The 27,178-nt window shown below is 39.2% G+C and overlaps 1 protein-coding gene across 1 annotated transcript in view; it reads right to left on the reverse strand.

Annotated features, from left to right (window-relative positions):
* LOC101276968 (teneurin-1) overlaps positions 1-27,178 on the reverse strand; it is a 350,419-nt gene that overhangs the window by 150,999 nt on the left and 172,242 nt on the right. Inside the window, exons 14-15 of the mRNA XM_049704537.1 lie at positions 16,901-17,117; positions 489-608 (exon numbers count right to left, since the gene is read on the reverse strand). Coding sequence (XP_049560494.1) covers positions 489-608; positions 16,901-17,117 — 337 coding nt within the window. The remainder of the gene's footprint in view (positions 1-488; positions 609-16,900; positions 17,118-27,178) is intronic.

Consider the following 27,178-nt stretch of genomic DNA (forward strand, 5'->3'; position numbering starts at 1 on the left):
TTCGACCTGTTATAGCCACTAGTAAAATAGGCAGTCTAGGGAGGACACATTTTTTTTTTCCTTTAATGTCTTAATGTGGTTGAATTGTATACCTTTGGAAGAAACCTTTTGGACAACTTTATCTCCGAAATATTTTGAGGCTATCATGGAAAGAACAGCCTAGGTGTTCAATGCTTCATTACCTGCATCATCTTACTGGATTTTGAATCTGTATTTATAAATGATGAAGGCTTAGATGAAGGCTAGACAACTTTCCACATGGCCAGGGTTTCAGGAAGACTTGACAGTAATAGTACAGGGTTGGTTAGGAGCTAAACTTGGTTTGATTTAGATGGGGAATAGAGGAAATAAATAACACCAATGACTTTTTTAGATACAGCTTGAAGGAAGATGGGCTTATAAACACTGTATCACTTGAGCCCTGGTTTGACTCATGGCTAGAAGTCAGTATTTGGCCCACACAATGATCAGAAGCAATATTGACGTACCTTCCATCTTGCCGGCTGATGGTAAACCCATAATCACTGTGGTGCAAGAAACTAACATTCACCCCTACTAGAGGGGTTCCATCTACAGCCATCACTTGGCCTCGAATCACACAAGCACGCCTGCAACACAAGATCAAAGGCAAATATAAAAGCATGTTGAAACTAGCTTCTAGAAGCCAAGTTGGAGAAAGTTTGGAAAACACAGTTCAGTATAACAAAGAAAACAATAATTTCACCAACGAGTAGTAACTTCTAATAACATTTTGGTGACGGTATGAATACCTTTTTTTACCAATAAAAATTGGGATTATACTCAGTATAGTTCTGAATCCTGATATTTTTTTCTTTTCTTTTCTTTTTTTTTTTTTTTTTTTTGCGGTACGCGGGCCTCTCACTGCTGTGGCCTCTCCCGTTGCGGAGCACAGGCTCTGGACGCGCAGGCTCAGCAGCCACGGCTCACGGGCCCAGCCACTCCACGGCATGTGGGATCTTCCCGGACCGGGGCACGAACCCGTGTCCCCTGCATCGGCAGGCGGACTCCCAACCACTGCACCACCAGGGAAGCCCATGAATCCTGATATTTTAAAGTTGGCAGTATATTATTAACATTGTCCAATGTAATTAGAAATTCCTTAATATATCATTTTGATATTAGATAATATAGCCCTAAAACAGTATTCCTTGTTTAATCCATTCCCTATTTTAGGATATTTAGTTGTTTCTTATTTTTTTCTGCAATGAATTTCTTATTATTTCCTTGGGAGATAGTCCTAGTCATGGAAAGATACTTTTCTCTTATTAAAATTAATTAAAATGAAAATTAGTTAATACATAAATACACTGTAGACGTGACTAAAGTCCCTGCTGACCACCTCCCTCCCAGTTCCTGGTCTTCTCCCCAGAGGTAATCAGCAATATCATTTTGTTGAGGGCATTTTCTATGCATTTACATACATAGGTGTGAACACTTTTAAGGCTCTTAATACATATTGCCAAATTACTTTTTCTGGAAAAATAATTAAAAAAAAAAAAAGCAGACTTAGTTGGGCAAATTTTAACAGTTAAAGTCTGCAAAAGAGACATGGTCCCTGACTATATAGCACCATGTTTCTCTGGCCTGATTGAAATAAAATATTTCAGGAGATTTTCCCTTTAAACAAATGAGTTTCATCTTTGCCAAATAAGAGGATTCCATTAGACTAGCCCTTAACAGAGCTGTCTCCCAGGGACATAGTCCACTAAAACGAGTATACTTTCAGCTCTAGCTTGGCCAACAAGTTGTAACAAAGTTTAGGAGCTTGGCAGTTAAGAAGGCCCAGGGGCAACCCCCAAGCACAGATTTTTCACTTGTCTGTTGTTTTTGGGGTTGGGGGGAAGGGGGTCTCACCAGAGTCCAGTCCTAGCCTTGGCAGCCCTGAGCTCTAGAACGTGCATTTTATAGCTGGAGCTGGTAGGGTTGAAGAGGTTGGGCAGGGTCAATGATTTTTCCTAGGGCATTAATGTCATTTTTTTCACCAAGTGAGATCAGGGTATCCAGGCAAGCTCAATCTTGGATTAAAAGGGGCCATGTGATTTGGGCAAACATGACTTTCCAAAGTAACCATAATAATTCCACCCTGGCATTATACATTCTTTCAATCAGCAAGTCAAGGCAATGTGTCTAAAGGCTCTTGGCCACAAAGATCGTTCAAGAGAAAAAAAAACTGTGAAAAAGCAGGAGACAGTTACCAGCCAAAGCTTGTGTTATATGTTATAGCCAATAAACATCACTACTAAATTCTACTGCAATCAGAAGAACTGGGATATGTTATACTGATAGGATTTATCCTGCATCACCTAAAGCCTTCCCCCAACACAAACTATAAGCCAGTAAGTATTGCACAAAGCTAAGCTAGTATAATTGTTGCTATTAGTGTCTTTATTGAACTCTTCAGACCAACATTCCTAGTTCTGACATAAATTAGTGGGTTTCTTCTTTCCAATGAGCTGTGCATCTTATGAATTCTGTAAATAATGGTTCTGAATGGCATGCAAATGGCACACTGGCACTTGCTTTGCCTTGTCTGATTCTTCCAGTTCCTTTTTGGGGAGACTTTGAAATCCCATTTGTTCTAATAGAGAAGATATTTGAAAGTCACCAAGTTCTGGATTTTGAACTAATCCTGACAGATCTGGTCCCTGGTTCTAAATCCAATGTAACAAGACATGAAAAGAGAAGGATGTCTCTAGTTTTATACAGTGACATTTTGAAGGTCTTTACAAAGCAAAATTTGACAAACTGGGTATAGATTAAGTAGAAACCAGCTGAGAAAATCTCCTGCAAACTACATAGGGATCGGAGCCAGAGGGGCTGAGAAGAAACGTGCATTAGTGAGGCCACCTTCATTTGAAGATCAGTTCAACATTGCTTCCTGAGCCCTATGTGCTGATGGCTTTTGGCGGGGTGTGGTAGGGGGTAATTATGAACTTGCCAAGGCTTTACCAGTTAACAAGGTGGGCTTTTCAACAATGATGCCTACTTAGGTGGTCGCTGATTCCCTACTGGCAAGACAATTCTACACGCGCTTATTTTATTTGTTCACATTAATCTAGACATTGTGTCTTCCCACAGCTGTACTAGGCTCAATTATTTTTATTTTGTCAAGCCTAGTTGACATTATTTGCTCATATTTTATGACAGACACAGATCTGTCTCTTCTCTTCGCTGCTCTTTTATTTTCTATACAGCTTATATTTATGAAGGATCCAGGCTGGTGAGTGAAAGTCTCATAAAAGTCATCATTATTCTGTGCACTTCTCTTGTATTCTTCTCTTCCTTCATTCTGTATCTCATTCTGAGTAGACTTGTCTTTTGAATCCTCTTCTCTTTAATATTCCTCATATTTTATGAAGCACACAGATTTGTGTGATAACGACTCATCAAAGTCATCATTATTCAAGACATTGTCTACCTGTTCTCATTCATTTCACTCATCATTCATAAATAATGCTCAGACTTGTCTTTCAACTCCCCTACTTTTTTTATTCCTCATATTTTATGATCCACACCAACTTACAGCATATGATAAAGCCCCATAAAACTTATTATTTTACATTTATCAGCATTGAACTCTCTTTGTAACGTATTGGATTTTAAATGTTCTAAGATTCCCTGTATCTTGCTGCATTTGCTTCCATTATTTACACACTCCATGTCATCCATTTTTCACAAGAATAACTCTTAGCTCCTTTCATTCCTGGGTTACTAGTACTTACTATAATCTTTGACCAACATCAGTCATCCTGCGTCAGTATAAGTTGTCTAAATTTCCGGACAGTATTATTCTTTTTTAATTGGCAGTAATTTGGATTGGCACTGCATGCAGAAACCTAGGGAAAAAATCTTCTCAGGCAAACTCTCCATTTCAAAAAGAATGCTCTCAAGTCTGCTCGCTTCCCCAGGCTACTCGAGCTCCAGATGGCCCTTAGGGAACCTTCAGATATAGTCTTGGCAGATACGGCGTATTGTGCCACTTCATACAGCATAACTGCCACTTTGTGCGCTCCAGCTTCTAAACTCAACTTTCTTCATTAATTGTGGGGGGTAGCCTTGTATCTGCTTTATTTTTCCTGATTTACGCAACCACTAAAATATACTTTCTCCCCCATGTACATAATCTGTTTGTTTATGTTTCCAATATCCAAGGTGGCCTGCATAATTCACCTTTTTCCTAGGTTAGATCCTTGCTGAAGTAGTGAGGCCATCTATGGCTGGCGTCTGTCTTCAGTCATCCCACAATCCTACTTTCCGTGTTTTTTGTCATGCCCAATTGCGGTGCCTCCCTGTTTCCTGTCCAGCTTCTTCAAATCACCATTTAAGTGAGGCAGTCATACTTGGCCTGTCCTTGGTCTGTCCTGAGGAAACATCTTGAACTCTTAAACTTTTGCCACATGAAAAAGTTCAACGTGAGTCCTAAACCTTTAAGGACCTGTCTTTTCCTGAAACTTTTTCAATTAAGTAATATACGGAACTCTTGTGAACCTTCCAAACTAGATTACAGAAGCTACTGTCTGGACTATCATGAAGCTGGCCCTGCACATGTGTATAGCAGGTATGTGCCCAGTGTGACTGTCTTTTGTGTTGGTTGTGTGTGTGTGTTTGAGTACTCTCAATGGCGGGTACTGCATGCTTTCCATCTTTGTCCGGGGCTCTCCTTCTTTGATCCACAGACTTGGATGGGATATTTTGCTTCCTTGAACCTCTAAAAACAAGGACTTCTCCCTGCTATTGTGGGTTAGAGCAAGATAACTTGAACTTGGATGAACGTGTCCAATGTGACTTTAAAAACATGTATGGGGAAGATCACCCCTCACAAGTGTCTCTTTTCTTCTTCTCTGGATAATACAGGCCAAGCTGTCGACCTGCTGTCACTATGCTAAAGCAGCAACCTCAGAGGAACTGCTTCTCCCTTTAACTAAATGCTGAATCCTCTAGGTGTTTGGAGCTTGGTCTGAAGAACAGGGCATCTTGGGAAACGCAAGTCAGTACACTTTACCGAGAGCCTTATTTAACTAACAAGCTGCTTGTTAGACAGTTCTGATGCAAAAGGTCTAATTCATTCTGTATTTGCTATTTTCGTGGCATAGTCAAATTATCCCTAGCCTTCAATAAATTTTTGGTTTCATTTTCCTCTTCCCTTCTTTGTTGTCTTTTGTCTTTGGTGTCAAATTTCCAATATTCATTCAACACCTCAGGCAAAAAACATTAACCTCAAGCACAAAAGTTGGTTTGAAAAACAAGGCTGAAAACTAAATTGCTGAAAGAAGATGTAATTTACTGCGTGGTATTTCTGATTAAAATCTTTCGTAAGGAAAATGAGGCTCAGGGGCTAGGGAAGTTATAGCTATTTGCTTTTGTTGCTAACAGGAACATAAGCAACCTTTGAAGGGTAACATTCAAAATCAAGGACCTGGCCAGCAGGGGATCTAGCAGCAGGTGGACAGGTTAGGTTGTTTTTTCCACAGGAACAGATGAAATCCTTTCCGCAGCTGACAGCTCTGGTCAAGAGAGAGCATCGAGAAGGACTGGGCTGAGAGAGGCTATGTGAATCCTCTGCTCAGTGGTGTTGGAATCCTGCCCTGTAAATTCCTCTATGAGTTGTCAGTTGGTTCAAATCTCCACGGGACAGAAACGTGCTGCATATGAGGTGTGGTTTCATGGTTCTCCTGACATCTTCTCCGCGGGTTTATTATACCGTAACGTTCCACAGCTGTAGATTGTGTCATTTGGGCTAAATCACTGCTGCTTCTGGGGGCGCTACTGGAATGCAAATACCTCTGAGCGGTTGGGACAAAGGGCTTATGATGCCCTCTTATCCACTGTGGCACACAATGAATAAAGGATCTTCTTTTAAGAGTGCAATTTTGGGACTGTAGTATTGGTCCTCAGTCCCTTCTGGTTATCTTTCTCTCATATACACCAGTGACTCTCAAACTTGATCATGCACCAGAATCACCTGGAAGTCTTGTTAAAACACAGGCTGCCGGGCCTGCCCTTCCGTGTCCCCTGCATTGGCAGGCGGACTCTCAACCACTGTGCCACCAGGGAAGCCCCAACTCAAATATTTTTCTATGAACTTGTAAAATACTTCCAGCCTATCCCACAGCACTACTTCAAGGGTTTCAGAGACCACTTTGAGGTTCCTGTGTAACAGTTCATTTATTAGAAGCCAGCATTCTGGATTGTGAATTACGACCTTCTCATCATGAGAGTTTTGTCTGATAATTGACTACTTCAGGGAATTAAATAGTACCCCTGTGATTGGAAAGAATGAATGGTCCTCCTCAAATGCTTAATTTATGAACACTAACCCCATTATTCCTTTATATACAACTATGTAATTACAATTTGGTATTTCATAACTCAAATACATTTGAGGGTTCTAATATTCAGATATTTTGGGGGTTTCCACACATCACATGCTAGTTTTTTTTTGATGTATGTTATCTAAGCTGGTACGGTACCATGAAAACATTTACTTCTATAGCATAAACCTGTTTTCATGTTCTGCAAATGTGAATGCAGTGAATGTTCATATGCAAACCCAATAAAATCTCATTAGTTTTTAGTTAAATAGAGCAGGCTGATTTAATCCTACTCAGTTGGTCACTAGCCCAAATAAATAATACCTACCAAATGGGTAACATTAAAAGCAGCTAGGCGCATTACCCATCAACATTCTAGGACTTTGGGAAAGGTGGTGCTATTGCAAATGCAGATAGCTTTTTAAGAAGAATTATTTTCCTCATGGCTAGTGATGTTTCAAGTAAAACAAAATGGGGGCACTCACCCTGAGGTAGGGTGCCTATTTTCCCATCTGCCCTGGTAATTGCTTGTCAAAAGTAGGCTTGCTTTTGATGCCTGAAATCCCCAAAGTAATGGGAAAAAGATCAAGTGTTTTGAAGCAATAAGAAAACTGACAACACAGTCACATTTTCAGGACTGCAGAAGTGCCAGTTTGCTTCATTTAGACACATGATTATTTTTGTCCAGAATTTGAATCCTGAAATATTTGCCCTGGAAGCCCTTGTAACTCTTGAATAGTCTCAAGTTTTATTTTATTTTTTTGGTTGGTTTGTTTTTGTCCTGTTTTCCACATTACTCAAATGGTTTATCTTTGTAATCAGCCTTATGGGGTTTTGTTAACCTCATTAACCTTTCCTGTCACTTCTCTGTGAATCTGCCCTTCAAATAAATGGATAGTCGTTAAATACAGGGCAAGTCTGTCTTGTTGACTATAGCCTGGCCATGGATTACTCTTCCCTCCAGGAGGAAAAAGTGTGGCCTAACTGTCCAGGCCAGTTCTAGCTCTGGCTTGTTAATAATCATCGATGTGACTTTTCCTAAGAAATGGGATTACTCTCAGCCTCCTTTGTTCCTTATGGAAAGTGAGAGTGATAGTTCTTCCCTGTCTTATCCCCAGTCACCTCACAAAGATGCTGTAACAGTAAAGTAACCCAGTTAAGTGACTGTCTTTTGAACTGGACCTTTCAAATTATATTCTATTATGTACCCTATATATATAAAGTATATATATATATATATATATGTAAATACATGTGTTTGTATAAATAAGATATTAAGCACTTACTATGAGTCAGGTACCATGCCAGGCACTTTTCTTATTTTATTTCACTTACCATCAATATAACCCTGAGTAGGTACTACTATTAGCCTGTTTTAAAAAATGAGGAAACTCATTCAGAGAGGTTAAAAAAAATTGCTCAAGATAACGCAGCTAGTAAGTGGTAGAAATGGTGGACGTCTTTTGACCTGGACCCTAAATGGCCTAAGCTGTAGACTTTTTTAGTCAAGATGTAAATAATGTGGCTACAGATGAAAAGAAAGTGCTTTTCATCCACAGGATGTCACTACTTTGTAGACATTTACCAGCTGCTGAGCACTTTCTACGTGCAGGGTGTATGGTGGAGATGCACCACAAGATGTCATTTGTTCTTTCTCCCTAGACTTGCATTGACTCTGCCCTCTCCAGGGACAAGATAAGATGACAGAACTAGCTAGAGTCACTGCAAGCAAATCGTATGGCTGAGAAGTAGGTATTAAGGATTTGATCCTTTCGAATTTCAATCCTAATTGAGCAGTAAGTAAGATAGGTAAAATATTAGAAGACACCTATTCACACCGAGATAAGCTGTAGACAGCTACTGGTACTACTAATCACCATTATTAAGCACCTCAGAACATCTGAGTTTCAAAATATCACAAATAATCAATTGAACAGCTTTTGAAAGATTTGTGCTCAGATTTCTTTGCCCAAGAGCATTTGCAAAGAAGTGAAAGTCACACATTCCTTCTTTTTTGGTACCTTTAGGTGTTGACTGCTGATTTCAGGAGCTAGCCAGCACTATAAATCTTGGAACCTTCAGCACTTTGTAAGTTTTTAAATGTGTTTTGAACATGTTTCCTGAACTTTAGCATTAGACAAAACAGTTGTCTGAAAATCAGGAGATCCCATCTTCACACACGTAACACCTTTCACATACACGAGATCAAAGTGCTTTATTAGCAAGTAGCAGAAATCTTACTTCTCACTTGGGACAACTACAGAAGTGATAAGCAAAGGAGGTTGCTTAGGAAAAGCAACATGGGAAGACAGACAGACTCACAAGGAATCATGGCAGAGCCAACCCACTCTTGGGTCCCTTTTCCAAATGTGGGCAGGTTATGTGCAGTGCCTCACTTTAGAAAGAAGGGTGAACACAAGATAGATTTGCAGGTGCTGATGCCTTAGAAAGAGCTTCCCCCAGTCCTTAGTTTATTCAATTTATTCAGCAATTGTTGCATTGTGTGTTTATCAGCCCCTAGTTGTGTACCTGGCATAATGTCTTTCACATTCTTAAGATTAAAAATACACAAAGATTTGCCATTAGTAAGTATACTTGGAGGTCCTTAACTACTAGATTCATGAAAAAGTTAAACACAAAGCATATGAATTCAAATTTGTTCCTCAGCAAAATTATGAATGATTAGGTACAGACCTTCTGGGGGATACCTGTACATAGACTGTGAATGTTAACTCAATGAATGCTTTAATGTTATAATAACATTGCATTTCCTTATAAATATTCTAAAATATAAGCTTTCCTTACCTCCTCTTTTTCATAATTCCAAATCAGGATGTGGTTTCTACGTATCTGATTTCTTTTAGGGTCAACACTAATTGATGACAATCTGCTATTTTAAAAAATTCTTTTCATGACTTAAATGGTCGAGGGCTGTTGCTGATTTCTCTTTCAGAGGCCATTCAGTTTGTCTGAGGTATTCAGTTTTTCTCAATGTATTCCTGAAGGACAGGCACCCCATCCATTTATCAGTAAAACCTGGTACAATAACCAGTATGTAGTAATTCCTTGAGAAAGGTTTGTTCTACCTTTCTGTTTCACACAATGCCACAGAATCTTGATTCAGTGGACCCTAAAAGTGACAGCCAGGCTCTGGATTGTGTGATAAGCTGCTGCAGAAGGGTCCAGGTGGCAGGAAACATTCTTGCCAAGATCATCTAACATATAGATGAATGCTATGAGCTCTCTGCTCTAGTGCCAGAGAGGATTTCCCAGACCACTCTGTCTAAAATGGTCACTCTCTGTCCCTAAATTTTCTTTATCTCGTTTGACAGTACTTATACCTACCTGACATTTACCTTTTTCATTATTGTCAGTTTTCCTCACTAGACTGTATGGGGAAGGCAATTTGCTGTAGGCCAGAGCCTAGGACAGCGCCATTACGCGAACCAAGTAAACACTGCCATGTTCATCAATCTCAAGAGTGAAATGATTAATCTTCCCCAATGTGGATTATCTTGAAAGAAACTGTAGGGTCTATCATTACAAATGACGCCAAAGTGTGGTTAAATGGGAAGTTTTTTCAGTGTGGTAAATGGGAATTTTTTTGGATGATTGTTTTTCCCCTTGAATTCATCTGTTTAACACAAACATTTCAAATTGTACTAAAATTATTTATAGGCCCAGATGTCAAAGGATGAAACTTCCTGCAAATAGTTAAGCTGCTCACCGTCCAAATAAGCTTTGTATTCTTTCTTGCAAGTCATCCAGGAGCCTCCTCAAGCTCACCTGAGTCGATTAGTCCCATCCCTGAGTTTCTGCTGAAAACTTCCAGGTCAGTCTCACTTCTGTAACTGTTTAATGACTTGGTCTCATTTGCTAGAATACCTTGTCTTACCTCCATTATGGTTACCTGACTGCTTCATCAAAGCAGTCGAATTTGGGACCCTGAGTTGATGAACCCCAAGCTCCCTGATGTTCCATTATCCACAGAATTTATTGCAATTTGTAATTCATTTAATTCTTTATGTATCTACTTGATGCTTTGACTGCTTCTACCACTAGAATGTAAAGGGAGTTCTGTGAATAAGGGGACTCTGTTTCTTTTGTTTACCTCCATCTGCACAGTTCCTGGCACAGAGTGGGTGACTCAAGAAATATCTGTTGAATAAATGAGTGAATACATATCCTCATCACTTTATAAAAATGAGTTGATAGGAGGATATTAGATTACATTAGAGACAGCAGAGGACTTTGGTATCTCTTGTAGAGAAATTTAAAGTTCTCAGTTACTCTGGAAATACTAATATTTCAATAAAATGTACATTTTAAAAAACAGGAATTTGTATCTGTCAAGTATGGCTATTCTTAAGTCTTCATCAAATCCGAGATCAACAGCAATGATCATCTTCCTGCAACCTTCGCCTTAACCTCATTCTTGATTTAATAACTCATTTTGCCATTCACAGGATTTCAAATGGTATACGTTCCCAGATCAACTAAGTGCAGAAAGGCATAATTTATTAAACAAGTTATGATAGTAATCATGGCTGTTGCCAGGTATCCTGAATAATGATTTCGTTACTGAATGGGGTATAGTAAAGGAAGGGAAGGACTTGGGTAGGTAAAGAGTTAGCCAAGAATGCCATGCTCAAGGCATTTGCAGTACCTCAATTAGTTTTGGGGTGCTTGTCTGGTTTTCTCATGAGCTGGAACAGCAAAGTGAGCCAGTTCACAGCAGTATTCCTATGACTTCCTGATATTGCTCCTTATTTTCTAATTTTTCCTTGGTTTCAAATTTTGATTATCTAGCCCACTGAAGGCAGAGAGGATTATTGATGCTTACACAAAGTTATAAATGATGTCAATTATGAACAGGCTCTGGCAGTGGTGGAATGTCTCATAAGTTTAAAAAAAAAGAGTAATTACTTTGCTACTGTTATATAATCACTTCATCTTTTATGAATTTGTTCCTGTGCTATTTGGAGAACAGTAATCTTACCTTTAGGCTGCTTCTACATTTGGGAATTGACTTATCTGAGGTCCTAATATCATCTGTGTGTTCTAGGCAACCAAAAAGAGTTTTTCATTAGCAAATATGAGAAGAGCACTTCAATATCACTACAACTAAGCCACTCACTCATTCACTCATTTTCTTACCAATTTTCTGCCAGATGCTGTGTTCGGATCTGGGGATACAGTGGTATGGCAGATTAAGGATGGCCACGAATTCTTTGATACTTCTCTCCGCTAGAGGTAGGATTTATGACCCTCCCTTTGAATCTGGACAAGCTCTGTGACTACTTTGATAAACAGTATATAACACAAGGGACACTGGGACAATTTCTGGACCCAGGCCTTAAGAGACTGGTATCTTGTTGTTTCCTGTCTCTTGGAACGTTACCTCTTGGAGCCCTGAGCCACCATATAAGAGCTCTGACAAACTCGAGACTGGCTGCCATGCCCACAGGAAACCCAAGTAGAGAGGCTGTAGGTAGAAAGAGGGATTCCTGGTTGCTGTCCAGCTGTTCCAGCCCCCAGCTATTTGAGTTATACCAGCTGAGAGCCCAAATATCATGGAGAAAAGAGAAGTCATCCTGGCCATACCCTGTCAGAATTTCTGTCTTTTTTCCCTACCCGGGAAAAGAAAAGAAAAGAAAAGAAAAGAGAAGGGAAGGGGAGGGGAGGGGAGGGGAGGGGAGGGGAGGGGAGGGGAGGGAAGGGAAGGGAAGGGAAGGGGAGGGAAGGGGAGGGGAGGGAAGGGGAGGGAAGGGGAGGGGAGAAAAGAATTTTTTTTTTCTAACCCACAGAATCATGAAATGTAATCATAATAAATTGTTTTAATCCGGTGTGTTTTGGAGTAGTTTGCTACACAGTGATAGATAATCAAAACAGGGAGAGAACAAATCAGACTTGATCCTTGTCCTCAAAGAACTTAGATTTTAGCAATGAGGACAGTTCAGAACTTAAATATTGCACATCCCAGTGTGGAGCAAGAAACTGAAATACAGCAACTTCACAGAAAGTTAGCACTAGAAGAAACCTATCACCCTGCTCAACCTCTTCATTTTGTAGCGTGTTAACAGTGCTGTCATGTGCTTAGTGCTGGATTAAGTTTGGTCCCAACTCTAGAACTTTTCAACTAAGGCTAGGGATCCCACCAGGAGCAGGCACAAGAGGCAGCCACACCCACACCCAGCAGCATTGCTGCAAAGTTTTAGATCTTTAAATTGTTCTTAAAACTTACTCTAAGTGACAAACAATCGTCAAATGCCTCTCAACATACACATCTTTCTCATAGAAAGTGGACATTTTGCTTCTACTATGGTGGGACCTGGGGGTTTATTACTCTAAGATGTGAGGCAGAATGTACATCAACTTATTCATGAGGTGTCCACAGGTCCCCCAGTGAACTAAGGGGGGAAATATCCTTCCATTAATGTGGATTTTAGTTTATGTTCGGTCACTTTTTTTCTCTTTTTAAACCAACACAGCAAAGGTTCAAAAATTAAGTAAAGAGTTAAGATTGGATTTTTAAAGACTCTCAGGGAAACAGATCAGAAAGAAAAAAAACGAACACCTGTGGCCTTTCCATGAAAAGCTATAGAAGCTGTGTAGTCTAGAGGTTACGAACTCAAAGGCCAGCAGGGCCAGGCAGGACCCTGAAAGTGAGGGAAGTGAGTCAGGTGCAAGGGAAACAGTGAATGGTGAGCTAGAGAGGCATGTCATAGTCATTCCAGAGGGGTAACTGGCCCTCAGCTCTGGATGGCCTCTACCAGAGACGTCAAGCTTTGTCAATTTTCTAGAGAAGGAAGACATTCCAATTTTTATGTTAGATCTCTTAGTTTCTAAATGTTGGGCCAAACAAAATATATCTGTGGGCTGATATTAAGCAATGCCTGATGTAGACACCTGACATGGATTGATGTGGGGATCAGCCTCTCGTGGCTACAAAACAGACAAATGAGTTTGGCCAGACCTTGCTGTCAGCGGTTGCACTAACCCCAGTAGGATTTTGTTTTTTAAATGCACTTCTCCATTAGTGATGATGAGTGAAATGTCCGGCTTTGCAAATTACTGCTGTCGTTTAGTTTAATGTACTCTTGTTTTTACATATTTATAAAAACCTTTTACATTATTAATAGTGATTAAATGCTTAGACACTGAAGATCAATAATGCTTCTGTTCACCTATTTACATTATTAAAAAGTAATAAGTCATACAGGGCACGTAGAATATGTGGTTTACTTTGTAGTCATGTTTGGAGTCGACTGAAAACAAGAAACTCAGGTTACAGGGTAAAATGTATTTAAGGAAAAAATGGTAACTGACTTGGGCTTGCTGGAGACTCTACCATGGGCAAGTGGCATGTTCCCAGTGACATGACACCATCAGGGACACAGGAGGTCTAATGTTCCATGTGCTCTCACATGCCAGTGCAGCACACTCAGAACAAGAAAGGCTAGTCTCACTTGGATGCACAAGGATGCACAGTTATTTAACCTTTATCTGTCCTTGCAACAGTCAGTCACCTATATGCCACCATCTTTAGCTCAAAGGCCTCTGATGGTGGCAACACTCAGCAGCAAGTCCTCCATGCGGGTCACATTTTGCCAGTAGGCAAATGAGCCCCTCGGCAATGCCTTCTTCATCCACCTACTCAGCTATCACTCAATTATGTGGCAAAAGCCAAAGAGGAGAATGGTTCCCCTGATTATAGTACCTAAGTGTTCTAGATCTGTCTGAGGAGAGCAACCCCACAGTCACAGATGGATAAGGGTCATAAGTCTTCAACAGAGCTTTCTAAGTAGCCAAAGTGGCTCAGCATGAGGTCAGGCTCTCAGTATGAATCTGCTTGGTTTCAAATCCTGGCTCTGACACTCACTGGCTGTGACCCTGGGCAAGTGACTCACTTGAAATCTCAGTTCTTGTTTTCTCACCTGAAAAGTGGGGATCGTAATGGTGCCTACCATATCGGGTTTTTGTAAGGATTAAATGAGATAACACATGTAAAAGCTTGGTAAGAGACCTGACACATAAGAAGTGGTTAATAACAATTTACACGTAGCAAAAGGCCTGTTTTACCAGTTGTTCAAAAGTGTTCTTCTACCAAGAAGCTCATTACCATTGACTCAGAGTTTGTAAATAATGTCACTGAAATGTGTTAAAATGAGCTGGATTTTACAATATCGCTCGGTTTCTAAGTTTCTTGTGTTAACCCAGATGTCATTCATCCAGTAAAAATGAGATCTGAGTCACTAGGCTCATTTAAGGACAAGTTGAAATGGGGCAGCAGTGGTATAACAGAAAGATTATAAGAGTTGCTACAAAGAAACTTGCTGGCTGTGTGATGTTGGGCAAGTTATTTAATCTCTCTGAAGCTCAATTCCCTCACATATAAAATGCACCAAGACAATACCTACTTCACAGGGATACTGTGAGGATAAGATGAAATAATGTATGTTTGAGAGCCGCACAAACTAAAAAGTACTATTGAGATGTAAGAGCTTGTACCTATTATTACTTATACTCTACATGATCAGAATTGGATTGATTTTATCCAGAGATAACCCGAATAACACTGCATGCATTGATTTTTTAAAGGAAATATAGTTACATTGCTTGTCCTCAACCGTTTCCCTTGGAAAAGGCCTGCACCTTTTCTGACAGATTAGACATGTGTGTCAGAGCGGAGACCACTGGAAGAAGGAGTCGTTCTGAATTCAAATGTGACTTACAGGCCAAATGATAACTTGGAGCCTTTTACAAAAGAATGAGGAAAACTCAATCAAACCAGGAGGAGGAGAAGGGCATTAAGTACCACAAGTAATAGGCTTGTTCACTCTGTGAGTGGCTGGCAACGCTGCTGAAGCATGAAGCTGAACCGCAGGGGCTGGAGTTTCCCTTCACTTTTCTAAGTTTATTGCTCAAACGCCCTCCTCTGGATCACAATGACTTGGCTCCTGTCTCTCTCAGGTCCTGACTTTCTCCCTTTACTTGAGTTCAGTGAGTCATTTAATACATATCTCCGTGTCATGGCGGTGGTTATTTCATTTACCTATTTTTTTTCTTTTGGACTGACTTTTCCTTAAGCATGAATAATGCTTTTTGTTTCCTTTGTTCGTCTGGTGTGCAGTAAGTAAGGCTTCACCATCTCAAGAATTACTTTGACTACAGCCATTTGAAATTACCCCCGAGTTGTTAATGAGAGGGGGGAAATACTTCAAAATGGGGATGACTGAGTCTCTTGGGAGAAGGCAAACTTTGACTAGATCCCCTGGCAGAAAAGGCCTTTCTTGTGATGCATTGGCAGTTGGTTTGGGGTTCTGTCAAAGATTTAAAAGGTTAGAACTGCACATAATAAACATAATGAGAAAGTTTTAAGTTTCACTAACAGTTCTAGTGTACAGTCTGTGAGAAGGATGCTGAGTGTTTTAAATTTCCACGCACATCGTTTTTTTTCCCTTTCCTAGTGTGTATAGGTCAAGATTGAGTTGTGATTTTCTTAGATTATCACTCATATCAATATAAACTCTTGACCGAGTTTTTCCTGGGGCCTGATAACACCCACCAGGATGCAACTGAGTGGGTGGGATGTAGACAGGAGCTCCTGGACAAATACTTTCCAAGTTTTTTTTTTTTTTTTAATTTCTGTTTGTAATAGTCTAGAAGCTAGTGAAATATGAGAAACAGTCAGAGTGAAGGGAAGAGTATATATTCCATGCTTGGGGGAGTATTTTTCTCTTTCTTCCTTTGGTCCTTGTTGTATCTGAAGTGAACCTGCAGCTGCCACAGCCATCTTGCTACCAACCTAAGAATGAAGCTTATGCTGAAGATGGTAGAACAGAGAAATGGAAAGGACCTGGGGCCTAGATGATGTTACTGAACGCTTAGGTCAGCCAACCCCCAAGCCCAACTGCTGGACTTTCTATTCTGAGAGATAAACATCCTTATAGTTTAATAACAATATTTACACATGTTGAATTGTGGCATGAACAAGGCATGAACATTTTTAAGAGATCAGAAATGTTGACTTCAGTGACTTACTTATATCTAGTGCTAATGACTAAAATATATCATTGCTGAAGATGAAGCTGAGAAGAACAACGAGCAAATTCATGTTATTACACTTCAAATAAGTAAGTTAGCATTTTAAAATTTCTTCATCTTATGGGTTGGACTTCGGTCTCAGGTCTTTAGTGACAATTCACACATTTGAGCTTGCCTAGAAGACAGATTTTCACAAGTCTTGCATTTCACATTGGGACATCAGACTCACCCAACTCATATGGAAACATTTTACACCATGGAATAAAACTTAAAATTTGGCTTTTGAAATTCAAGAATTTTTTAAGGGATCAATCCAAAAGCTGAACAATAAATTTGTAAATTATACTTCTGTTTTTGTCATTAAAAGCCCCATTTATACTTTACTACGAATAATACACATCATGTGTTGTGTGTGTGTGTGTGTGTGTGTGTGTGTGTGTGTGTGTGTGTGTATCTTCCTTTCACGGTTAAGGAAAAACATGACCACTGTTCATTAAGGAATAGAATAAATACATATATACCTGCTGTCAAATGAGACCTCTGGAGGAATGACATGAGTACTGTCCTTGCCAATGAGGAATTTGATTCGATCATAGAAGAGTCTCGAAGTGTGCTGAGAGAAGAGCGGCTGGCTTTGCTGAATGAGGTCAAGAGGATCTGGTGAGCCTTGGCAGAGAGGACTTACATAACAGTTGCTTTGTTGACAACAATCGGGGTCCACACAGTCAGTCAAACCATCTGAAAAAGAATTTTTGAAATTTAGTGTCAAGAGAAACAACATAGTTAATAACATGCACAAATGGAGAAATATCTAGAATATCGCCAAAGGTAATGGTCCACATTTTGAGTTTAGAATCTATTAAATTCACATGTCTCTCATGAATTATCACCCACTCTGAATTTACGTGGCACATCAGTGAAATTCAAACTATTGTGTTCATAAATCTTTCCTGAATCCTCCAGCAGTACTACATTGTTTAGCATTTGAAGAGAGTATTCTGTTAGTTATCACTCTTTTGAAGTTTCTTTCTTCCTCCGCAAGACCATTCCTCTGGGATTGCAACTATTTCTTATAATTTTTTGGAATTTCTCACATCATGTACATTTATGAACACATAATTAACAAATGCTTGCCAACCTGAATTTGTATTTTTAAAAGATTCTCCCAATATACTTGTCTATTCCTAATTCCCACAATAGAAGCTGGTATTCTGATGGTGACAAAGTGTCTAAAGCAGGGCAGTGATTTTCAAATGTGTAGTCAATTACCTGGGGAGTTTATTAAATTTGTATATTCTTGAGTCCCGCCTATTGAAGCAGAATTTCTTCAGAGCCCAGGATTATGCCATATTTAATCTGAGTGATTCCGAAGCATACTAAATTTTCAGAACCACTTTTTTAGGAATCTGTAGAAGTGACTATAGCTTACTTGTTCCTAACTGCAGTTATTTGAAGCAAATACTAAGAAATTTCCAGTATATAGTGATGAATGGCTCTCTTTCATTTCCTAGGCCTTCACCGTTTACTCCAGACTCCTGAATCCATGGTTGTTCCAACAAATAAATCACATAAAAGCTTCATTCTTTGGTAGAGGAATGATGTGGGACACAGGGGTTACAGGAGGAGGGGAGACTGTTGAGAACCTGATATAGTTGTCCCTCGGTATCTGAAGGTGATTGGTCCCAGGACGCCCGCGGATACCCAAATCCGAAGATGCTCAAGTCCCTTATATAAAATGGCACAGTATTTGCACATAACCTACGCAAATCCTCCCGTATACTTTAAATCATCTCTAGATTACTTATAGTACCTAATACAACGTAAACACCATGTACATAGTTGTAAATACAATGTAAATGCTATGTAAATAGTTATGAGGCATGCGCCAAATTAAAGTTTTGCTTTTAGGAACTTTCTGGAATTCTTTTTTTTCCAAATATTTTTCATCCGTGGTTGGCTGGATCCAAGGATGCAGAACCTGAGGATACGAAGGGCTGACTGTAGGTGCACAACACTGTGTTAGGTGCTTGGGGAGGGAAAGAGGTAAAAAAGAACCCTTTCCCTGTTTTTAAGAGCTCAGAACTTAGGAGGAATAGGTGCATAAAACAGCTGACTCTTACACTAGTTAAACCTGCAATAAGTGTTATAAGAATTACGTGCAAAGAGAAGGGGTTGGAGTGATTATTTGAGCATATGGACACTTCATTCCACACCCAATAAGCAAAAAAAAAAAAAAAAAAGTTAAAGCCCTTCCATGGTCCTTAAAGCAGACCAGTAGCTCTAATTCAGATTTTTTGTTTGTTTGTTTTGCGGTACGCGGGCCTCTCACTGTTGGGGCCTCTCCCGTTGCGGAGCACAGGCTCCAGATGCGCAGGCTCAGCGGCCATGGCTCACGGGCCCAGCCGCTCCGCGGCATGTGGGATCTTCCCGGACCGGGGCACGAACCCTCGTCCCCTGCATCGGCAGGCGGACTCTCAACCACTGCGCCACCAGGGAAGCCCTAATTCAGATGTTTAACAAGGGTAAATATAAAGATGCTCATCTTCTTGGCTTGCAGTGGAATAGGGAGGTTCAGATGGATTACCCGTTCCTTAAGGCTGATGATGAAAGTTACTGGCACCGGTTTCACGCGGCTCTTTTGCTCGCTCTCTCTCCTTTACATGGCTGCCCCTGTTGAGCTGGAGGGGGAAGCACCACAGCTGGGGGCAATGAAAGTCAGGAACACCAAGAGAGCAGGCGTTTGGAACAGTAGCCCTAGGGCACCCTGGAAATATTCTTCCCCACATGAGGTCCTTTCAAATTCCCTGTACCACAGACACTACTTTGATTTAAAATGCAGTTTGCTGCTTTCTGGCCTCTACCCTGTTTGTTCAGTGTAGTTCTGCCCCTGATTTTTACTTCTCTGTATATATATTTCTTTTTCACTGATGAATAACTTTTGTGTGCATTAGTTTCCCTAAGAAGTTCCCTTCTGCTCCCCTTTCTCCCCTCATTCAGCAAATTACATTAACAGATTTTCTATAGATTTTAGATGCCACTACCACCTCTCTCTCCAATACATTGTTCTCAGCCTCCTATTAGCACATTATCTCTTTACTCTGCCAATTAAACATCTGGATGTGCTGGAAAGCTGGCAAAAATATCAATCTGATTTAAACAGTTTTCTGATGTCTGGAATTGATGCATAATATACTAAACAATGAAAAACTGCTTTTCAGATGGCCAGTCACCTTTATCTTTCAATCGGCAGCAAGTGCAGTAGTAATAATCAGATTGGGCATTCACAGGTTTCGACCTGTCAACCACACAATTCTAACTTATTTTTGAAAAGAAATAGATTTTAAATAAATAGTAATGCCCCAACGATCTTCAAAACCGGATTCTAAAACTAAACACAGAGCCAATTCAAAATTGGGACTCACATTCTCATCTAGTTATGTGCTATAAATTCCAAGTTAATGTTTCATATTCACTAATTGCCTATTATACAGGGCTGACCCTCTAAGACCTCTGTTTTCTGAGAACAGCAAGACTTCTGTTGAATCTAGAAAGGCTGCAGGCAAGCAGACCAATAACGGTATGCAACCCCGAATTATAATTCATAGGTAAGCCCAGTACATGGGCAAAGATCTACTTACCAATTATCACATTGGATAACACTCCATACAGTATGTCTAGACTGTTACAAAGAAGTGCAAATGATATCACACTGCTTGTGTGGGTTTCCTTTTTTCTTTTTCTTTTTTTTTTTTGGCTGTTAATGGTTCTTTTATCACCCTGAATTGGAAGCTGTGGCACCCTTGACAGCCAGGCTCAAGGTGTCAGATATGGACATATCAAATGTTAGCTTACTTTACTTTTAGGGCCTGTTCCCTTTAAAGGAATAAAAATAAAAGCTAGCAAAATAAAAGGGAGGTTAAATTGTCTTGAAGGACTAAACAGGGCATTCACTGGTCCTAGCTTTGCCAGCCAGTTAGGGACTATGCCAGCTGGCTCAGTTGGGGTTGATGAAGGTCAAGGACACTGGTTTCTTCTGTACATGATCAAGTCACTCACTATTAAACTTTTACCTACTAGATGTATGCCCTTGGTTGAAAGCAGGATTGGACAAGGGAATATGAACAATACAGGGAAAACCCACGTTTTCCTAATCCTTAAAATGAATTTACAAATATATATCCTCTTAGGGACAGCACCCATATTATTACCTTGATAAAAACGGACAGCTAGTTCCATGGCAGGCTATCCAAAAGGATTTGGCACCACGTATAGATTAGTTAATATTTGTCAGGTATGGCACTAGGTACATCTTCATGTAGTATTTTAACTAAATCCTTGTGACAACCCTGTTAGGTAGACATTCTCATCTCCATTTTATAAATAAAGGAAGGGAAGCTGAATGTGGTTGGAAGAAATATGGGAGTCATATTAACACCCAGTGCTCTGACTACAAATCACACGTCCAACATCACCATCCAAGAGGTATGACTAGTACTACTGACCTAGGCTGTAAGACCTCCAAGTGACTGATCAATGTAGGATTTAGAACACATGAAGTGGTTAAGGTGAAAGAATCAGACGACTTTGATTCTAATCTTGACTTTGCCACTTACAATGTACACGATCCTGGACAAATCAGTGCAACTCCTGGATTCTCAGTTTCCTCATCTACTAGATGGGATGAGTAGAATTGTCGTAAGGATCACATGCTCTCATAATCATATCAGCATCGTGCTTAGAGTTTAGTAGCTAGCACTCTCGATAAATGTTAGCTCTTGCCATTAACCAAATTATAGACTGTACAGGCTACAAGGAGCCTAGGGATAGAGTCCTGGGGTAGATGCCAATGGTCTGCAGTGGCAGCTGAAAATGTTCAGACTCACTTTTATTTAAGTTGCCTTATCACTGGCCAGAGGGCAGTTAACTTTTCTGTAGCATATTCAGGTCGTTAGAATGTGTCCATTTTGTGAACTCTGCTTGGTTAGGTTGTCAGATAGGTAGGAATCTATGTGGCTCTAAACAGATACTAATGCTACAGTAAATCTTTATTCATTGAATTTCACAAATTCAGAATTTGTTATCATTTGGACAGGGGCTGGACTAAAGCTTAACCTTTTCAGCATCGATAGAATAGAGCGTCTACCAAGCAAATTAATAGTGAAAAAGAAACTGAAGGGCTGATCATTCCAGTGATTCAGTTGAACAAAATCTTCTCGGGCATTTTAGAAACCCACAAACAATGGACTCATTACAAATCATTCATAAATTTTTACTAAAGCAGGCCCTCTACTAGGCACTTCTGGTAGCTTAGTTGTTGTCATTATATGCATTGAAGGTAATATGACTGTATTTCCTTTGGAAATAGTCTCTAATTCATCTTTTTTCATTTATTCAGGCTGACTTTCACCCTAGTATTTTGCTGTATTGGTAAAAAGAAAGTGGGAGAAGTTCAAGTGCACTTAGTACTGGAACTGCCCAAATCATTGTTATTGCTATAACCTATACATTTACTTTTTCTGCATCAGGAAAGTAAATTGTTTATATGCCACTAATGTTCACGTCCTCCCCACCTGCCATCAATGGCTTCCCAAATCGCTCAGAATAAAAGCCTGTGTCCTGACCAAGACCTACTTCCTCACAGTCTGGTTCTTTACCGTCTCTCTCTTACCTCTCTGACCTTACCTCCCATTACCGTATCCCACAACCCCCTTCCCCACTGTTCCTACGCCTCGAATCTTCTTTTCTCCAATGTCAGTATGGCTCACCCCTCACCTCCTTTAAGTCTTTACTCAATTGCCACCTTCTCAGTAAGGCTTCCTCTGGCCACATTATTTAAAATGCCACCTCTGTCGCACACTCCCTATCCTTTTTTAACCTGCTTAAAAAACAATTTCTCCATAACACTTACCATCTTCTATCAGACTATTTAAAAAAATTTTTAGTTTATTGTCTGCCTCTCAAAACTAGAATATAAGATCCATGGAACACGGATTTAGTCTTTTTTATTCATTGCTATTTCCTCAATGACTAGAATAGTGCCTGACCCCAAGTAAGCTTTCAATAAATATTTACTGAATGAATAAATGGATGTCCTAAAAGTCCTATTTTTAGGACATTTATAAATGCACCTAGAGATTAATAAATGTTCAATGAATGCATCAAAATATGTAAAGTTACAAATAGATTCTTCATTGATACCACATCTTTATCACACACTTTATATTACTGTATTTCAAACATTCTCATTCATTTTCACCACTACAAAGTAGGAAGATGTCAAGTATTACTAGTCTTAGTCGATAAATAATGTGACAGATCCATTATAGAGGGGTTAACTGAGTTATAGCGTTTAGATGTTCCAACTTCCACTCGTATCTGGAATCACTTGGCAGTTTAGGCTCTCATAACTAAGTGATGATCTTCTAATAAATGGGTTCCTTGGAAATGAGGGGGGTATGGTCAGAAGAGAATAATTAGGAATATGCTTTCTGTTGCCAGGTCTTTTTTCCCAGCCAAATCTTAAAAGTAAATGCAGAGAGGGGCCCTTAAACAGAGCAAATGTTACCAATTCATTGCTCCTTCTATTTCATTTTCCTATTTATTAAACCCTGCAGCATGCTGGTGACATTCAAAACATGAGGCTTATTGATCCATGAGCTTATATGTGTTCATAATTCACCCATGGTGCTGATTTCTAGATCTAGAAACACTGCATCATAAAACAGGCTTGCAAATAGCTATTGTTCTTAATGAATGGTGACTTGTTATGAAGAATGATTCCTGGAAGATCATTCTCTTTTAGGCAATTAACTTATTGATTTTACCAATGAATATGAATATAGACCACCGGAAGAGTTTATATAAGAGAAGCTTGGACAAACATGTGACAAACACTTAAAAGATTGGGGGAAAAAGAGTGTTTTGATTAAACACTCTTATTGTACGTCTTTTTAACCTCCGTGACAATCGTTCCACAGTATCAGAAGTCATCTTCCTTCCTCTATGACTTGAGGGGCTAAACTGTAATCTTTGATAGCTGAAGATCTTTAAAAATTTACAATGTTCTGTATAATCAGGCCAGTGCCTACCTTTATATTCTCATCTCCCACCAATCTCTCCCTGACTCATTGTATTCCAGCCACAATGACTTACCTTTCACTTTCTAGAAGAGTCTAGTATATTTCCACCTCAGGGCATTTGTACATGCTGTTTCCCTGGCCTGGAACATTCTTCCCCTGACTCATGTGAGGCCTCCCTTGCCATATAGACCTGGTTAGGTCCTGCTATACATGTTTATAGCACTGTAAAAACTTTACAGCACTCTAAACAATTGTAAATATATAGTTATTTGTGTGGTTTCTTGTTTAATACCTAAACCATAAGCTCCATGAAGGCAGAAACTTGTTTGGCATTTTCTCCTCAGTGTCAAGCACAATACTCGGCACAAAGTAGTAATGAATGAATGGAAAATTGGGTGCCCAATCTGAAATGTTTGGCTGAAAGGTAAATAACTCTTTGAGTCAAACATTTGGATCAGCGCTATCCAATAGAACTTTCTCCATTGATAGGAATGCTCTAGATGTGCACCAACACAGTAGTCACTAGCCTCATGTGACTGTTGAGCACTTGAGATGTGGCTAGTGCAACGGAGAAATGGAATTTTTAATGTTATTTAAATTGTATTTAAAGAGTCATATGTGGCTAGTGGCTACCATATCAGACAATGCAGATTTTGGTATCTCCAAATAGATGTCGGATGGTCTATAAAACTTAGCCAAAGAATACAAAGAAGTTGGAAACTTTTATGAAGTCCAACTTATCATTTTTTTCCTATTGTGGTTTCTTTCCTAGCTTTTATGTTTAAGAAGTCCTTTCCAATCTTGAGATCTACCATCTATGTTTTCTTCTAATTGTGTTTGAGTTTTCTTTTGCCTTCAACTCATTAATCAGCTGCAGTGTTTTTATTTATTTTGTTTTGGAATAAGATATGAATTGAAAATCTAAGTTTTTTTTTTCCTTAATAGTTGTCTCAGCACCACCTATTTCATAATGTTTCTTTTCCCCAATGATTTTTGATGCTGGTTTTATAATATCCTAAATATTTGTACTGGGGTGTGTTCCTGAAGCTTTTATTCGGTTGTACTGATCTGTCTATGCTTACATCAGTACCATTTTGTTTTAATTATCATAGTTTTAAAATATTATTTTAACATCTGATAGTTCTAGCTTGCTCTCACTATTCTTTGTTTTAGCTATTCTGATTCAGTTAATATAATGTCTAAACTTTTTTTCTCATGTCAATTCATATGTGCATGTAATGTATGGTGATTATATTTTTCAAACCCTAAATCAGGACACATGATGAACACATGAAAAATGTGGTCACCATAAGGTTAAGTCTCCTCTTCCAAGCACAAGGTTGTGTCCATGGTATGTGCTTGTTGACTAAAGGGATACATGAGGTCAAGACATTTGATAGATTTGTGATTTCTGTAGTAATTAGTTCTTAAATATACAATGTAGAAGACAGTTTTCAATTTTTTTGCATGTTAAGAAAAAAATCCAAGGGTTATTTGTTCTTAGCTCTGTTTTTATTATTCAAGGAGCTCTTAGGTAGCTCCTAGACCTGTGTCACCCACATATTCAATGAGCCCAACTAGTTACTAAGAGTCACAATGCATTGAATCAGAGTGTAACTAAAGTCAAAGCTTCAGGAAGTAGCAGTAATACTAATGAGTATTCAAAGCTGATTAGAATGCAAAAAAAAAAAATCCTGCCATTCTTTAAGTATCAGCAATGATATGTAGTAATCAGGAAGCAGCTACTTGAAACAACTGCTTGAAAGGGATTTTTTTTTTTTGACTGGGAAGATTTCTTAAGAATTAACATTTAAAAAATTAGGACCACTTTTTTTCCCCCAAAAGGTTCAATTGGCACTTTCTGATTTAATTAAAACTCACACACATACATGCACAAACAAGTATGCAAATATTAATCATTAGGCATATACAATCATTCTGGATGGCTGGAAATGAATCCAGCCATTCTGGATAGCTGGAAAGCTGAGACCACCAAATGCAGGGCATTTAATATATTCTTAGGGATGTTACTTAAACAGTATAAAAATGGATTTATTGTCCAAAATCTTAGTCATGAGGCTTTCAGAGGTTATTTAATCCATCTTTCCATCTCAAAGTAGAACTAAATATTTATTTGTCATCAGTATCATCTTAATCCTACCAAATGAAAAAACGGTAATTGAATATTTCAAGGAGCCTCCCCCTGCTACTCCCTAAAGAGACAATCATAAAAATACACTAAACTCACATCAGCGTCTTTGATTTTTGATTCCCACGTAGATACACAATTTTAAAGGAATGTTCATAGGTCAATACACATTCAGCAACATCTTCTATACCTTTTGTATCTATATATGCCACAGATATTGAAAATTGATAATCCATTATTTCATTAATATTTAATTGATCCATTCCTTAAACATTTTTGGCTCCCTTGAGGTGACCTTGACGCCACAGAAAATGCTTGATAATTATTCAATTATTTTTATCAAGCTGTACTTTATTAAGCAGGAAACTTATTTTAGCTCAACCCTGAGTCAGAAATTATACTTGGGACTTCCCTGGTGGTACAGTGGTTAAGATTCTGCCTGCCAATGCAGGGGACACAGGTTCGAGCCCTGGTGCAGGAAGATCCCACATGCCACGGAGCAACCAAGCCCGTGCGCCACAACTACTGAGCCTGTGCTCTAGAGCCCGTGAGCCACAACTACTGAAGCCCGCGTGCCTAGAGCCCATGCTCTGCAACAAAGAGTAGCCCCTGCTCACTGCAGCTAGAGAAAGCCCGCGTGCAGCAACAAAGACCCAACACAGCCAAAAACAAATAAATAGAGAAGGAAAGAAAGAAATTATACTTGCATAGGTTGTTAATGTATTTTCTGAGCATAACATTTTAATCAATATATCAATTGAGAAATCTCCATTACTGCCTCCGATCTTTTTTGGAATGAAGCAGACCACCTAGGTTTACACCCTGGCTCTATCGTTTACTTTCTATATGATCTTGAGCAATTTATTTAACTTCTCAGTGCCTCCGTTTCCTAATTTGTAAAGTAGCGTTAATAGTAGTTTCTACCTCATGAGGATTAAGTGAAATTATTCACATAAAGGACTCAGCAGAGTGCCTTGTACATAGTAAACCCTGAATACAAGTGAGCTAATATTATTAGTAATTATATTGGGCATCAAACTATGGACTCTGGGTCATACTTAACATGTAACAAGGAAACAATATAGACAGGATATAATTTAGTGCTTGATTGTATGGTGCATATGATAAACACCATGATAGGCTGGGGTGGTGGATGTCAGAGGTATCATGGGAAATATGGCTTGAGTTGGGACTTAAATGATGAACTGAGAATGATGGGTGTAGAAGACGAGTCTTGAAAAAAACAAAAAAAGAAAATGAGTCTTGGCGGACCACAGAAGTCAAGTAAATGGTTGATTAGTGTACCATTTAACTGAAAATCTCACTCTGGCCTCCCCAACAAAAATTTCAAATTAGATAGGAAGTAAACAGTCTCTTCAGAAAATGGTCTGTTATCCTAAATTTAGTGTGTGTGTGTGTTTGTGTGTGTGTTTGTGTGCATGTGTGCGTTGATTGGTGTAGTTTATCACCCTTTAAGTAGTGCACATGAATTATCTTGTTTAATTCTTATAACAACCCTATTAGACAGTTATTATTATTATCAGCCCCATTTTGAAGATAAGGAAATTGAA

Source organism: Orcinus orca, chromosome X (assembly GCF_937001465.1).
Source record: "Orcinus orca chromosome X, mOrcOrc1.1, whole genome shotgun sequence".
Taxonomy (NCBI): Eukaryota; Metazoa; Chordata; class Mammalia; order Artiodactyla; family Delphinidae; genus Orcinus; species Orcinus orca.